The 17182-nt window shown below is 53.8% G+C and overlaps 1 protein-coding gene across 1 annotated transcript in view; it reads right to left on the bottom strand.

The window, feature by feature from the left end:
- Nucleotides 1–14208, bottom strand: part of OSBP2 (oxysterol binding protein 2) — a 137070-nt gene extending 122862 nt beyond the window's left edge. Inside the window, exon 1 of the mRNA XM_065646246.1 lies at nt 13896–14208. Within this exon, the coding sequence (XP_065502318.1) occupies nt 13896–14167 (272 nt within the window). The 5' untranslated portion in view covers nt 14168–14208. The remainder of the gene's footprint in view (nt 1–13895) is intronic.
- Nucleotides 14209–17182: the final 2974 nt, after the last annotated feature.

Here is a 17182-nt window from a genome sequence, read left to right as displayed (position 1 = left end):
CAAGCTCACCTGGCAACGTCCCCTCCATCAAATCTTTCGCACATCTGGGACTCCAACCCCAGCACAACAACGTGGGACCTGAAGCTCCGTACGTCCTGCTGCCAACCCAGGACAAGGTATCGATCCCGGGCTGGGACAGCAGAGTCTGACCCACAAAACATTATCCCATAGTCCTGTTTGGCCAAAGGAAAAAATATGTTTACAGGCATTCCTGCTGGCAGTGTGTGGTTCACTGGAACGCGTGCCCCGGGGGTTAGGAACACTTGGTTGGTTGTATATAAAATCAACAGCTCAACTAAACCAGCAGTTCCACAAATATAGCACAACTTGGAAATTAAAAGTATACCCAATGCTAAGAGTAGGGTTTACTTACATGACACATGGGACAAAGACCTTGCTAGATCTAACTTCCTTCACAAGGCAAATGAAAAACAGCAGAAATATGTAAAGAATGGTGTGTTGAATGCGAGACACAAATGTAATTCCCTCCATACCTGTGACGACACCCTGCTTCGCGGTAATACCTGCTATGATTAGAAGCCAGCTTACTGCTGGCATTTCAGGTAGTTACTTGACAAACCCTTCCTAAAACTACAGAAATGCAAATCTTCGCCACAGAAACACCTTGGAGCAAGTTCACAACACGATTAAAACCCCACTACGTTACAGATTACGCGGTTCTTACTCCCGTTACAACCGCCCAGCCGTACCCTGTGAAACCGGGGGCAGAGCAGTGACATCAGGCAGGAAAACTCCCCATCACGCTCAGAATTTCACTGCAAACGCATCAGCACCTCCCTGCACCAGCATCCTGGCTGGTACCAGCACTGGTGTGGCCAGCAGGCCCGGGGCAGTGACCGGCCTGTGCTGGGCACCGGGGAGGCCAAACCACCAATCCTGGGATCAGTTCTGGGCCCCTCACACCAAGAAAGGCCTTGAGGTGCTGGAGCGAGTTGAGAGAAGGGAACGGAGCTGGTGAGGGGCTGGAGCACAAGTGTGATGGGAGCGGCTGAGGGAGCTGGGGGTTCAGCTGGAGAACAGGAGCTGAGGGGAGACCTTCTGATCTCTGACCTGCCTGAAAGGAGCTTGGAGCCAGGGGGGGTCGGGCTCTGCTCCCCAGGAACAAGCGCCAGGACCAGAGGAAACGGCCTCAAGTTGCGCCAGGGGAGGTTGAGGTTGGATGTGGGGAACAATTTCTTCCCCAAAGGGCTGTGGGGCATTGGAACAGGCTGCCCAGGGCAGTGCTGGAGTCACCATCCCTGGAGGGGTTGGACAGACGCAGATGAGGTTCTCAGGGACATGGGGCAGTGCCAGGGCTGGGGGAACGGTTGGACTCGATGGTCTTGAGGGGCTTTTCCAACCAAAGTTACTCTATGATTCTGCAATTTTTCCCCTAAATATCTCCATGCCTCGTACACTGACGGCAGAATGGGACTCTCACAATCATTAAGCCCCTTACAGGTATCGTGCACTTAGAAATCAAATGTGAAAATCCTGATGAAATCAGCTCTGTTCCCACAGCATGTGCTTTATGCGGCCCCTAAAGCAGGAGATGACAGGTAATACATTAACATCCTCCAAATGGAGAACATGGACACGGACAGCCAGAGAGATATTTCATTACTGCACAGTAAAGGCAGCTTAGGGCTGCAGATTTGAGGCAAATTCAATCTCATCCTGTAATTACGGACCTTATCTGTGCCGAGATACAGCGCTGCATCACCCGAAGGTCCTTAAAGAGAGAATTCAGGGCTCGATGCCCACAGGCTGCGAGGGGGAAAAAACTGGCTTGTTACCGGGCAAAGGACAACCTAGACCTCTGCACATCAACTTCCAAATTTAGAAGTCAACTTCCAAGGAGTTGCATCCATAGGCTTTCCCCTGCAAAGCAGAATTTTTCGCTGCTTTTCTCATGGGGTAAAAAAAAAGGGGCAGAGAGGCAGCTGCCTCACCCAGGGCACACTCAGATTTACCTGCCTAAAAACACAGATTCCTTGGGGAACAGTCCAAGGGCAGCATCTCAGCTGGGGTGTTCCAGAGACTACACAGACGAAAGCAAACAGGTAAGAAAATATTAAAATCTCTGTCTGTCAGCTCCTGAAGCAAACCTCACTCCTAAAGGGGTCAGAAACCCAATCAAGTCTTTACCTCTTCAAGCATCACAGCAAAACACTATATTTATTGTAAGCTTTAACTACTAAAACCATAAGCACGGTTTAATCACGTCATAAATTTCAGGGTTGCATTTGTATTGGCGTGCCAATCGTCAGGCTGTCCCAGCACCAGGCAGAAGCCCCTCCCTCAATTTAGGGGCCAACTTATAAATTTAGAGAACAAAACCATACTGATTTTTTTTTTAAAGCAGTGCAGCCACAAGCAGCGCAGGAATCAAGGCTGGAAGGGCTGGATGAGTAATGCCAGCTTTTACAAAGCCAAATGCTCAGTATGATTAGAAAACCAACCGGAGAACCAGCACAGAGCACATGGTGAGACGGTGTTGTTTGAACTGCGCTGGAAGCACCAGCGTCCCGATCCCCCACCAAAGCGGCTTTTCAGATTCCTAAGTGGCTCCTGCTCGTTTCCAACACGAGGCCCAGAGGAGCCCCAGCCCGGTGGGGACATCCCTGTGCCCGTCCCTCCCCATCTGCCCTGGCCGTGACATACCGGCTCCGCTTGCCCCATGGGCAGGAGCCACAAGGATGGGGTAAACCACCGGTTATGTGTCCACCCCAAAGCCCCGCGAGCCCCGCTCAGCTCTCCTCACGTCATGTTTGGAGACCTCCCATGCAGCTCTTGCCCCGACACTGGAACACAAACTGGGGGGAAAAACAGTAAATGAGGGTCTTACACTGAAGCCCGTGTAGCAGGAACAACGTGGGGTGCCGTGGAAGTGGGGGAGCCTGTGAAACAGCCTGAGTTCAGGGTCCAGACATGGGAATGAACCCCCAGTACTGCCAGGGTGAGCCATAGAGGTGATGTGGCTTTTCTTCATCGTCCATCAGTATCCCGAGAGCTGAAGGCAAGCTTACCAAGTTTTAAGCATCAGAACCCAAATAACAACAGAATGGTACATTAACTGAGACTGGAAGGCACCTCGGGAGGCCTCAGGTCCAACTCCTGCTCTGAGGCGAAGCAGCCACATCAGGCAGCTCAGGACCTTGTCCAGCCACAGTCTGAATGTCGTCAGGAGTTTCCTCCACCTCGCCAGACCCCTATATCCAAGTATGTGGCTTCCACTCCAAATTAAAACATGTTTTCTTGTGTCCCATGCTCTGGTTGTCCACCCTGACCGCCAAGTCTCTTCTGCAAAGCCGCCTTAGAATCATAGAACCACAGAATCATTTTGGCTGGAAAACCCCTCGAGCTCATCGAGTCCAACTGTTCCCCCACCCCTGGCACTGTCCCCTGTCCCTGAGAACCTCATCTCCGTCTGTCCAACCCCTCCAGGGATGGTGACTCCAGCACTGCCCTGGGCAGCCTGTTCCAATGCCCCACAGCCCTTTGGGGAAGAAATTGTTCCCCACATCCAACCTCAACCTCCCCTGGCGCAACTTGAGGCCGTTTCCTCTGGTCCTGGCGCTTGTTCCTGGGGAGCAGAGCCCGACCCCCCCTGGCTCCAAGCTCCTTTCAGGCAGGTCAGAGATCAGAAGGTCTCCCCTCAGCTCCTGTTCTCCAGGCTGAACCCCCAGCTCCCTCAGCCGCTCCCATCACACTTGTGCTCCAGCCCCTCACCAGCTCCGTTCCCTTCTCTCAACTCGCTCCAGCACCTCAAGGCCTTTCTTGGCGTGAGGGGCCCAAAACTGCCCCAGGATTCGCGGTTTGGCCTCCCCAGTGCCCAGCACAGGCCGGTCACTGCCCTGGGCCTGCTGGTCACACCAGTGCTGGTACCAGCCAGGGTGCTGGTGGCCTCTTGGCCACCTGGGCACATGCTGGCTCCTGTTCAGTCACTGTCACCAACACCCCTAGGACCTTTTCTGCCGGGCACTTTCCAGCTGCTCTGCCCCACCCTGTAGCGTTCATGGGGTTGTTGTGACCCAAGTGCGGGACCCGGCACTTGGCCTTGCTGAACCTCTCACAATTGGCCTCAGCCCATCGATCCAGCTGCTCCAGATCCTCTGTGTGGCCTTCTAGCCAGATACCCCAGGGCAGGGCCTGTGTTCTACTCTGCTGAACACCCAAAGGTTCCCATCGTCCCGTTTCTCCAGCCTGCCATGGTCCTTCTGAGACCCAGAGCAACCTCTCTGCTCTGCAGACTGGCTGCCAGTGCACTCACCCATTAATAAAGACATTATAAAGCAAAAACTGGGACTAATGCGGTATAATCTTATCACGTCTACAAAAAAATAAATCTAATTATACATCCGAACACTACACACAAATATCAAGCTGCACAGTACTAAACAATCTTTGACTGGGTATGGCCACCGTGAGCATCAACACAGCTTCCAAAGAGGCTCGTACTTGTTGTCTCAAGAAAGCAAAAGCACCACACGATTCAGCAGTGTGTGCTCCATACAGATCACACCCGATTAAGATGACAGGCACCTTTCATACCATTGCAAAATTACTTTTGGTTTGAGCACTCCCTGAACTCCTGCTTATAAAAACTACATTCCAGGAGTGACTCAAAAGCGGGGAGCTGCAGCAGCCTCCCCAACACAGACCACAGAGACCTGGCTGACATGGGAAGGAAAAACTGCTTGGAGAAAATGAAGCATTAGCTTCACCACATACTATAAACCTGTGGTGGTTTCTGCTCCACAGGCTCTGCTGGAAACACCCCAGTGGCAGCTCCGGAAATATAAATGGTGAATAAAGAGCATCCAGCGACGGTCATAGTAACACACGCACTCGGGAACAGCAAAGCTTGGAGGTCTTGGTCTTTTAAAAATACAGGATGGGGCTTCTGCAGTACACAGCCCCACAGCCAGCCATCCCGTCCAGGTGCCTCCAAAAAGGACTTCAAACCAAAACTTCATGCTGAAACTTAACTTCATTAACTCCTAACAAGCTGCAGGCACAGGCGGCACCCCCTGCTGCACATCAACTCCACATTTATAAGACAAAAAGGTGCTTATTTAATCACGTAATCCCCACTCCTGCAGAGTCCATCTGGAGATAAGGGGCACATGTCAGTCCGTCTGGGAGCCAAATACACCCAAACTCGCCCCATCTTCTGAAGCAGGACCGTGTATTTTTCACATGTTTCCAAGAAGAGCCATCACTCCTGACAGCTGCAGAAGACCTGAAAAAAAGAAGTTGTGGAACCACCCCTGTGCACTTCACAGAAAAAGAGAAACTTCAAAAATCGTGAAGATTCACAGAGCCGGCGGATTAGTTGCCATGGATATTTTCTGCTGTGACAAAGACTCTAATTCTGTGTTCGGAGGAGTGACAGGCACAAAGCACCAAGTCAGCACCGCGACGCTGAAAAGGCAGCGGCATCTACAGCCCCTCGTCACCCAACGGCACCGGGAGCAGCCTGAGGAAATGAAACAAGGAACGTGAATCCCAGAATGTCAGGGACTGGAAGGGACCTCGAAAGCTCATCCAGTCCAATCCCCCGCCGGAGCAGGAACACCCAGATGAGGTTACACAGGAAGGTGTCCAGGCGGGTTGGAATGTCTGCAGAGAAGGAGACTCCACAACCTCCCTGGGCAGCCTGGGCCAGGCTCTGCCACCCTCACCAGGAAGAAGTTTCTTCTCATATTTAAGTGGAACCTCCTGTGTTCCAGTTTGCACCCATTGCCCCTTGTCCTGTCACTGGTTGTCACCGAGAAGAGCCTGGCTCCATCCTCCTGACACTCCCCCTTTCCATATTGATCCCCATGAATGAGTCGCCCCTCAGTCTCCTCTTCTCCAGCTCCAGAGCCCCAGCTCCTCAGCCTTTCCTCACACGGGAGATGCTCCACTCCCTCCAGCACCTTCGTGGCTGCGCTGGACTCTCTCCAGCAGTTCCCTGTCCTGCTGGAGCTGAGGGGCCAGAACTGGACACAATATTCCAGATGAGGTCTCACCAGGGCAGAGCAGAGGGGCAGGAGAACCTCTCTGACCTACTGACCACCTCCCTTCTAACCCCCGCCAGGTCCCATTGGCCTTCCTGGCCACAAGGGCACACACGTCCCAGTGGCTGAAGCCAATGTCTTCCCAAAGGAGCTGACCCAGGGGTGCTCCTGCAAGCCCCCGTTATGGCATCTGACACCTATGCCATGGAAAGAAGTGGTTTGCTGCTTTTTAAACATCACGCAGCTGCAGTGGTTGAGTTTCCGTAACAAGCAACACAGCTAAAGTAAGAAGATCGCATGCATATAGCAGTAATACTTAGGCAGTAGATACAACAAACAACATTTTCTTGCTCTGTTCCTCATGAAGTGCTTAGCAGAAACCTGCTCTAGCTCTTAACAGATTAAGAATCACTGCTTTGTGTTAAAGACGGAAAAGAGAAAGGCACACGCTCCCCAGCACCACGTTTATCTCCACATGCATTGCAGAAGCTGCTTTAAGCTGCTGCGTGTGCCCAGACAGTGCTCTCCGTCTGGAAAGATTTGGAGAATTAAGACTATTTTTAGGGAATGCAGGACCTCCCCTGAGTCACTGCAGGGATGTACATCTATCTGGTCGTGATTTCGAAGCAGAAAACGGTGGGAAGGGAAGGGCTGGTGGGTGCGGGGCCAGCGCCTCGTGCCACAGCTCGTCACACACCGGGGCAAGGCACCAGAACCGCTTACACAGCAGAAATGTGTGAACTGCGCGACATAACCTGCCAGCAGCAGTGAAGAAATGTCACGGAGTTACGAGCAACATTGTCTGGTGACAGCGGGAGGTCGGCAGGACCGAGAACAACAACCCACATTGCAGCCTCGCAAAGGGGAAGGGAATCGTGTGAGCGCCTGGAACGGGACCAAGGAGGAAATTTGTTCTGCTCTTATCCCAGGGTTGCCCCTGGTACCTTGCTTTCCATCTGCATCTGTAGTTCTGGAGCCGACCCGCTGCAGCCTCGTGCCCGTGAGTCAGCACCACTGACCAACAGCCGCTTCAGCTGCCTTATCCTCCAGCTTTCCCTCCGTCTGCCCTCATCAGACACAGAAATATTGAGTCATTCATTATTAAACAAGCTTTCTGATCAAAACCAAACAAAGGCTGATGTAAAGCGCAGAAAGATCCCTGCCAAGGTGCCATAGGAACAATTAGAAGAATTGAAGGGCTTCATGAATACCTGGGGGGACATTTAACACCTCTAGCCAGCTCAGGTTTTGAAGCACTATCCTATTTAGGGGACAAATCTGCAGGACATCCCCGCCAGGCGAGCCGCCTGCCCTCCAGAGCGCAGGCTGGGACAACTCACATTTCAGGGTGACGACCCAAGTTGTCGGCAGTCAGCATCAGATCTGATGAGACCCACAAGAAGCGACGGGCTCTGATATCGCCGCGTACTTAAGTTACCTAAAACTACCTGGCCACGTTACCTAACTACAATGTAATTTATATATAAGCACAAAACAATACAGAGAAGAAACTCAACAGTCCGGCTTGCTGCAACATAAAAATCAATGCACAGACAGCGAAAGCCCAGGTCATTCAGAAGGGAGTTACAGTGCTCTAGATGCTGCACGTTGCACTGATTGAAAACGTCTCCTCGGAAAGAAATGGGGCAGGTTAAAAGGGACATTGCACAGAAAAACACAGCAGGTCTCTCACATCACTTCTGGCAAGGAAGATCAGCTGCTTCGCCACTGACTCACTGTGGGTACAGAGGATGACAGACCACGCAAGCACAAATTTACACCTGTAATTGGTGCAAAAGAAGTCAGAACTGAATCTGTATGACCCTGGAAAAAGTGAGGCACAGGAGCTGCAGCCAAAGGCAGGTGACGCCGGTCACCTCTGCGTGCCCGGACCAGACAAGACACCGTACCGCTGCTCGACCTGCTCAGCATCAGGCCCGTAAACACACTTCATGCCTGCAAACAGCTCCAGAAACTAAAATTGCCGTGTGAGTGACGCTACCTGAAATTTCACCGTGCAATCAGCCTTCAGACAGCAACGCGGGCTGCACAAAACCAGAACGCACTGCCCCCTGAAAACTTAGTTCCGCACAAGACAAACCAGTTACTCCTGCTACAGTTTCATCAAACAAAACATTTGGGCCAACATACTTAAGACTATATGGGTAGAAACAAAGGATCGAGATAGTTCATAGCTCTCATTGGCAGTTTGCAATCAGCAAACGGAACGAGGAAGAATTCTACAACTGAAGGAAGAGATATAAAAATCCTGATCCAGCACTAATAATGAAAACACCCGTAAGGCCCGGGATCTGTCTCAAGCTCTCCTGCACCGTTAGCAGCAGTTTGGAGTTCGGTGAGCCCAACCCTCCCACCCCAGCATTGAACTGGGAGCAGAGCAATCAAACCTGCATCAAGCAGCCCAGTGAAGAGCATCCCTGGTCTCGCACCACGGCAGCTCTCGAGTGCCCCTCCGACGTGCCGAGCCGTGACGGAGCCATGTGAGCACCGTGTCCCCCGTGACACAGCACGGGAGACGAGCCGACTCAAAAACCGGCAAACGATGAACAATGATCAACAGCAAAGCGCCATATGGATAAAGGGAGTGTTGTGCGAAAACAAGATGACTGGGAACACGAGTCATTAAAGCGATGTTTGAAAACAAGCAGCTCAAAGTCACTACGTGGCTGCAGGGCTGTCCTCAAAACCTGCCTGTTCCAACAGCCCAAGGGGTGACAAATAGTCAAGGACATTCAGCTACTCCTGTGTCTGCGGAGGGACAAGCTGTTCTTAAATCACAGAATCATAGAATCGTTTCAGTTGGAAGAGACCCTCAGGATCATCGAGTCCAACCATACCCCAGCCCTGGCGCTGCCCCATGTCCCTGGGAACCTCATCTCCGTCTGTCCAACCCCTCCAGGGATGGTGACTCCACCACTGCCCTGGGCAGCCTGTTCCAATGCCCCACAGCCCTTTGGGGAAGAAATTGTTCCCCACATCCAACCTCAACCTCCCCTGGCGCAACTTGAGGCCAAATCATTCTAGGGCTATCTCGCTCTCCTCGCTTCATTAGGTACAAGTTGAATATAAGGAAACATTCTCCCCCGAGGCTGGTCCAGCACTGAAGAGGGGCCGGAGAGGCTCCATCATCTCATATAATCATAGAATGTCCCGAGTTGGAAGGACCCACAGGATCATGGAGTCCAACTCCTGTCCCTGCACAGGACACCCCACAGGTCGCACCGTGTGTGACGCTGTCCAGTCTCTTCTTGAACACTGTCAGGTTGGGGCTGTGACACCTCCCTGGGGAGCCTGTTCCAGTGTCCAGCACCTCTGGGTGAAGAACCTTTTCCTCATGTCCAACTGACCCTCCCTGGCACATCTTCCTGCCATTCCCTCGGGTTTGTCACTGGTCACTAAAGAGAAGAGCTTGGCACCTGTCCCTCCTGCTCCCCTTGTGAGGAAGCTGCAGCCCCATGAGCTCTCCCCTCAGTCTCCTCTGCTCCAGCTGAACAAACCCAGTGACTTCAGCCACTCCTCATACGGCTTCCCTTCCTTCCCCTCATGCCTCAGAGACATCCAAACCTCAGCAGCTCAAGTTCCTGAGCAACCTCACTGGGTGCTGGATCAGAGCTCCCAGGGCCCTAAATTCCTCCACAGCTCTAATACCAGACCTGGTTTCCAAGCTCCTGTCTGGATTTATCACCTCAGCTCCCAGTTGGAGCCTCAGTACAAGAATCACAGAATCCCAGAATGTCAGGGGCTGGAAGGGACCTCGAAAGCTCATCCAGTGCAATCCCCCCGCCGGAGCAGGAACACCCAGCTGAGGTTACACAGGAAGGTGTCCAGGCGGGTTGGAATGTCTGCAGAGAAGGAGACTCCACAACCTCCCTGGGCAGCCTGGGCCAGGCTCTGGCACCCTCACCGGGAACAAGTTTCTTCTCATATTTAAGTGGAACCTCCTGTGTTCCAGTTTGCACCCATTGCCCCTTGTCCTATCACTGGTTGTCACCCAGAAGAGCCTGGCTGCATCCTCCTGACACTCCCCCTTTCCATACTGATCCCCATGAATGAGTCGCCCCTCAGTCTCCTCTTCTCCAGCTCCAGAGCCCCAGCTCCTCAGCCTTTCCTCACACGGGAGATGCTCCACTCCCTCCAGCATCTTCATGGCTGCGCTGGACTCTCTCCAGCAGTTCCCTGTCCTGCTGGAGCTGAGGGACCAGAACTGGACACAATATTCCAGATGAGGTCTCACCAGGGCAGAGCAGAGGGGCAGGAGAACCTCTGTCCTACTGACCACCCCCTTCTAATCCCCCCCAGGTCCCATTGGCCTTCCTGGCCACAGGAAGCAGGAAAAAGCCCCTCGGGGTTGTACTCAAGACTTTATAGCGCTAACGGAGACTTAACTGCTGGATGGGCAGAGCCAGTGAAGAATAACTGCTCTGGGAAAGGCTTTTCCAGGGAAGGGGCTGCCCATCCCTGCGCCTCGGCAGGACAGGGCAGCCGGACCAGCCTGGCACCGTCACCCCTCAGCGCAGACCCAGCGCCAGCGCTACGGCTTCTCACCACAAAGCAGCCTCGCACTTCACAGCCAGGACCAAATCGCACACAGCGTGAAGCGCTTTGCCCTTCTCCACTTGTCAGCGCTTTAGCGACTGTGTCCTGCAAGCACACAAAGTTCTGCCGATCGCTCTTCAGACACCCACCCCATATATATAATAATAACGGGCCACGGACCAACCCTGCAGAGCGGAGAGAGCAGAACTCGAGCTCTTCTCAACATGAGAAACCTGCCTGGAGAAGGCAACACACACCTACAGCACCAATCACGAGAGGCAAAGCCCATCTTTGGTTAATTAATACTTGAAGATCCTCTCTAATCTCCTTGAAAACGCTTACCTGTTCAAGGTGATTAGATTCTCCTGTAGAGGCACACTAATTAGAGATAATGATAAATCTCTCCGTGGCAGTCTGCCAGAGCAGTTTAGAAAGAGAGTTTTGATCATTAGCGAGTCAAGCAGACTCGCTGTGCCCTGCTCAAACTGCTTCTAACACCGGCATCACCTTTGGGCTGGACATTTCCGTGTCAGCCGAAAAAGCAAAAAAAAAAAACACCTAAGAGGGACAACCAAGTGTCATTAAAATGGTCCAATTATCTTGCTGTGCAACCTCTGGAAGTTCCTAAATCCACACGCCTCCCTGCAGAGGAAACCTTCAGGAATCACTCAGCTGATATAATTTTCCAGAGGCTCAGAGCAGGGAATATGAACCAAAAGCCCACGTCATGCAGGGAAGCGTCGCTGGCAGGAACACTTGATGTCTTCATAAACGTTGCAAAGGTACAGGAAGCTTTTAAATACACCACTTGGGAAGAATACTCTAATGAGAAGCTTTAACTCAGCAAACTGTCCCTGGGAAATCAACCTGGCGGAAAACGGGCGTCGCATTTGGGCGCCCCGGGACCCCCGCACAGCTCCGCACCCACCACGGGCCGTCACAACCGGAGCTCCCGCAAGGCCACGGAACATTGTAAGAGCTCAGCTCTACAAACAAAAAACCCACCCGCAATCACCACCCAGCAACGCGACAGGCTTTTTTAAAAAGTAAGCTAAACAGCGAGCAGCAGGATGAAACAAAAAAGCTTCAATCTCGAAGTAAATCAACACACACAAAGAGGCCAGTTTTTCCAATTAAGATGATGCCCGGTTCACAAGCAAAATGAAGTTTCTATCAGGCTAAATCATCCCGGCTGCGTGACAGTGAAACCACCTTGCAAACTCAAGTTACAAAGGCATCAAAAGCCACAGAGACATGGAGCGCACAGCAATTCACCTGCAAGGGCACCACTTAACCTGCAAAGCAGCAGGGGCGGAAAAAGAAAATTCTGGCACACACCTTTGGAGCTGGGATGGGACCGAGCCCCAGCAGAAACCGAGACACGAGGCTCACAGAACAGCAAGAGACCTTTATAGAGCTTATTTCTTAGGTGTCTGTGTAGAAGCCAAAGGCCCAGCAGCCCAGTTGCCCATAGAAGGGGTCAGGGAAAACGCACCATCCGATACCCAGAGCTCCCATGCTCCTGCCAATTAGCCAGAAGTCATATTAACTTAAAAACGCTGGTTTACTTGGATTCTCCCATAGAACGCTCTGCCAGCAGCAAGTCAAGCTGACACTGCATGGGGCGGCACGGCCGCTATTTCAGAGAGTTGGTTTGGAAGAGTACGTGGGGTTATTTTCCATTTATGAAAAACCTTCCCACGTGTTCCGTGCTATATTTTTGTACTCCTGACCCACAATCGAATTAACTCAGCCCTCTTTGAGCCCGGCGATGAAAAGAAGATGGGGCAGTCGAGGGTGACTAAAGCAGCCCTGCCAAAAACGCACAAACCCCTTTGGCATTGCTGTTCCCAGGCAGCCGCTGCAGGTCTGGAAGCCCCACAAAGTAACGCACTTTCAACCCGTTCACATGCCGCTCAGAATAATTTCCTTGGGTGTTTCTGTTTGTTGTTTCAGCTTAAAAGAGATCAAACTGTCTTAAAATAAACCTAGTTACTCCGATCTAAAGTAATGGAAGAAAACCACTTGTTTGCGCATGACAGACTTGGCACCGACACAGAAAAAATATTCTGACACGGTTACAAGTGGAGCATTGAACTTCAACAACCTTTTCAAGCCACGTAGCTCTGCTGGTGCAGATCTGGACTGAAGAGGACGAGCATTCCAGAAAGGATCAGTAAATCAGCTGAATTACTGACAGGTAGCTACATTCTTGGGAGTGTTTTTAATGAAGCATTTTTGTTTGAGTTGACTTTTCGAGGGGGTTTTTCAAACAACTCCACATAGATAAAGATATGACTGAACTTCGGAGCTGTGAGCCGCTGTGATCGACCCCAGGACCTGGTTCCAGGTCCCTCTTTAGAGCTGGAGGATTTATATGATATGATATTACCTGGCAGCGAGCAGAAGCTGAGGGATCTGCCTCAGGCTCCGTGGCAGAGGGGAAACCAGAGGATGAACTCTGTGTCGGGGGAAAACCAGCTTTTGTGCGGCCTTGATGGAGAAATCCAGGCTCACGGGGTTTGGTACATTAAACATGTGTTATTTTATAAAGCTCTAACACTCAGGATCGCCTCCACGTTCTGAAATACCGCCAATATTTACCACACAATTCTGAAGGTGACGGAGCACTTGTCATCCAAGCGACAACAATAAACACTACCCTTCCTAAAGGACAAAAGCACCAAAATGCTACAACACCCAGATGTTTCTATTGTTACCACTCAGCTGATACAAGAAATGCAAGAGACCCTAGGACAGCATCACTTCAGATCAAACATTGTCATCACCGCTCTCCGTGTCCGATCCCCTCCCCGCTGAAACTACAGCCTGTCTGGGTCAAAACCACCACGTTCGGCAACAAAAAAAAAGGACTTTTGAGTCCCCAGTAAGGGCTGGAACTTCTTCCCTCCCCCGGCCCGTCCTGTCCCCGGACACGATCGCACCTCCCGCGGATGGGAAATGTGTCCAGCCCCTGGTCTCCTGCCCGACAAGGAAAAAGCAGCAGAAGCCGGTTACAAAAACAAATCGATTTTGGGCGAGAAAGGGCTGGTCGTGCTGCCGGCGATGCTGCGGTACCGGGCAGCGGGAGCTGCCGCAGGGCCGGGGCTCAGGGGGCGGCCCCGCCGCCGCAAAAGCACATCAAACCCCGAGTTGTGCTTTAAAATAGGGGCGGGGCGGGGGGGGGATAAATAAACCCCAAATTCAGTCGAAGGAAGAGGTTTTCGTTCTGCAAAGCGCTCCCCGCCGGTTCGGTCCCCGCCACCGGCCGCCCCTGCCCGGGCCCGGCGGTACCGGTACCGGCCCGGCCGCCCCGGCTCCCCTCTCCGGTACCTGTAGTAGCTGAGCAGCCCGTTGCTGAGCACGAACCAGCGGCGCTGGTAGCCCTTCAGGTAGTTGGTCCACTTGAAGAGCCAGCCCTTGTACGTGTCGGAGCCCGGGGCGGCGGGCGGCCCCCCCGCCGCTCCCCCGCCGCCCCGGCCCCCCGGCTCCCCGCTCATGGCCGGCAGCTCGTGGCAGGCCAAGCAGGGGACGGCGCTGAGGAGAGACACCAGCCCGCGGGTGCTGCCGTTGCCGCCGCCGCACAGCGCGGCCGCTTTCCCCATAGACCCCGCGGCGCGGCCCGGCCCGCCGGCTGCGCTCCCGCCGGGACCGCGGGGGGCGGGACGCGGCCACGTGACGCGGGGGCGGGAAGGGCCGGGGGGGCGGGGGGAGAGGCACGTGAGGCGGCGGCGCGGCGCGGGCGCCCCCTGGCGGCGGGGCGGGAACAGCCCGTCCCCCCCTGGCTCCCGCCATTTTGGCGCCCGCCGCCATTTCGCGGCCCCGCAGCCGCCGGGGCCTCAGTGCGCTGACATTTCTTTTACAGCCGGCCACAGAATCACAGAACGTCAGGGGTTGGAAGGGACCTCCAGAGCTCGTCCAGTCCAATCCCCCGCTGGAGCAGGAACACCCAGATGAGGTTACACAGGAAGGTGTCCAGGCGGGTTGGAATGTCTGCAGAGAAGGAGACTCCACAACCTCCCTGGGCAGCCTGGGCCAGGCTCTGGCACCCTCACCGGGAAGAAGTTTCTTCTCATCTTTAAGTGGAACCTCCTGTGTTCCAGTTTGCACCCATTGCCCCTTGTCCTGTCACTGGCTGTCACCCAGAAGAGCCTGGCTGCATCCTCCTGACACTCCCCCTTTCCATATTGATCCCCATGAATGAGTCGCCCCTCAGTCTCCTCTTCTCCAGCTCCAGAGCCCCAGCTCCTCAGCCTTTCCTCACACGGGAGATGCTCCACTCCCTCCAGCATCTTCGTGGCTGCGCTGGACTCTCTCAGCAGTTCCCTGTCCTGCTGGAGCTGAGAGGCCCAGAAGTGGTCAGCAAGCGGCTGGTGCCTCCGCGAAGTGTCGAGGGAGGTTCCAGAAAGCTGTGGGGGTTTTAGACGCAGCCCGAGGAGCCCCACAGCCCGCCACGTTGTGCCCTTGCCCCTCTCTAAAAACACTGAAAAAAAACCCAGTCTTAGTGGTGTTTTAGGAAGAGGCTGACCTGGGCAAGAACGCGAACCAGCAAGCGAACAAGCCCATGAGCCTGCTCCGTGCGCAGTGCAAGGGCGGCAGTGCCGGCCGGGGGTCACAGCTCACCCCAAAACCCCCCTGGGCCACCTGCCCGGCCGGGAGGAGACACCCTGACCCCCCCAGCCCCGGTGTGATGAGCTGGGTCACGTCTGTGGGAATCTCTCTCCACCATGGGACCTGTGGCTCTTGCCGCCCTGCCCAGCGTCCCCGCATCCACCTTCCCAGCGCCCGGATCGCCTTCCTCTGATCTCTCTAATCTGCCCTGATCTCCTGATCGCATTACTGCTCCCCATCACCTGCACGTGCAGCCCTGCCAGCGGGCCAGCCTGAGCCAGAGCCCCTGGCAGCCTGGCCGGGGCTGAGGGGCGCGTGAAGGGGCTCCCCTGGCCACTGGCACCCGCCCCAGGGACATCCCCGGTGAGCACCCTTGGCTCCAAGCCTGAGGATCTGGGCTAGGCAGCTCCTCGGGTGAAGAAAGAAGCTGCTCTGCCTGCCTGAAGCTCCCTAAGTGTTTCCCTCCGTTCTAAAGAGACACCCCAAGAGTTCCTCAGCCACGAGCACCAGCAGACACTGAGGCAGCTCAGAAGGGCAAGTCCTGTGTCTGGAAGCAGTCTGAGAGCACCTTGGACTCCAAAGGCTGGTGTTCTCCCACCACAGGGTGTTCTCAGTCTGTCACCCAGATTCTCCACATAGGCTTTGACTTCCGGAGGCAACACCTGGAAGTTTTAGACAAACTCTGAGACAGTGAGACATCAAAATCAGTGTCCAAAGCCCTTGCAACACCCTGACATAGAATCATTTTGGTTGGAAGAGACACTGAAGACCATGAAGTCCAACCATTCCCCGACCCCTGGTACTGCCCCATGTCCCTGAGAACCTCATCTCTGTCTGTCCAACCCCTCCAGGGATGGTGACTCCACCACTGCCCTGGGCAGCCTGTTCCAATGCCCCACAGCCCTTTGGGGAAGAAATTGTTCCCAAGATCCATCTAAACCTCCCCTGGTGCAACTTGAGGCCATTTCCTTTCATTCTGTCACTTGTCCCGTGGGAGATGGAGACACGGTCTCTGCGAGGGGACAATGGGCAGCAATCCAGGGAGATCCTCACCACCAAGCACTTCCTGACATCCTCTAACCTAAAACCTTCTCTCGCCAGGAATTCTAGAGCTGTTGGTGGTTTTGACCTGAAGCCTCCTGAGAGATTAAATGTCCCTTTTGACGTAAATACACCCCAAGCAACCCCCAAGGGTACCAACGTCTGAACATCTCCACAGATCCTAGCATCTCTTGTGGCTGCAGACAGGGGAAGCCACATCCCCAGCCGTGCCAGAGAGAAGGGCCTCGGCTCACCCTGTGCCTCATCCCTGTGACTCCCCAGCGACCCCAGCAAGAACTGGGTTGGACACAGGATGGCAAAACTCCTGCCATTTGTACTGAGGGTGCTACAGGCACGTCACACCAACCCTGTGACTTGCAACCAAATAAAGAGTCAAGGACAAATGCGTCAGGTCCTGTGTTGGGTGCTTGGGGTGCTGCTGTGGGATCTCCCCCTCACAGCAAGCTCAGTCCTTGGACATCTCCAGCCACTCTTTGTCCTCAGCAAAATGGCCCCCTCTCCACTTCGGTTTGGTGGTAAACAGCACCTCAAGCCCTTTTGCTGTAGGGACTCATTTATGAGCAGAGGCAGAAGGGCACATGGGGTCTGAGGACTATTTGGGCTTTGCAAACGGTGTCACTGCCCTCTCTTGGGAATAGAGGCTGAGAGGAAGGGCCTTGGAAATTGGGAGTAAGGAAATGCCCCTGGGAGTCTGGATCTAGGATTTAGGATAGACATGGACCTGCTGGAGAGGGGCCAGAGGAGCCCCAGAAATGATCCGAGGCTGGAACAGCTCTGCTGGGAGGACAGGCTGAGAGAGTTGGGCTGTTCAGCTGGAGAAGAGAAGCTCCGGGGAGACCTTAGTGCGGCCTTTCTGGACTTAAAAGGGGCCGATAAGAAAGATGGGGACAGACTTTTTTAAAGGGCGTGTTATGACAGGACAAGGGGTGATAGTTTTAAACTAAAGG

The sequence above is a fragment of the Caloenas nicobarica genome, chromosome 16, assembly GCF_036013445.1.
Source record: "Caloenas nicobarica isolate bCalNic1 chromosome 16, bCalNic1.hap1, whole genome shotgun sequence".
Classification (NCBI taxonomy): domain Eukaryota; kingdom Metazoa; phylum Chordata; class Aves; order Columbiformes; family Columbidae; genus Caloenas; species Caloenas nicobarica.
This window is presented reverse-complemented; position numbering and strand designations above follow the sequence as displayed.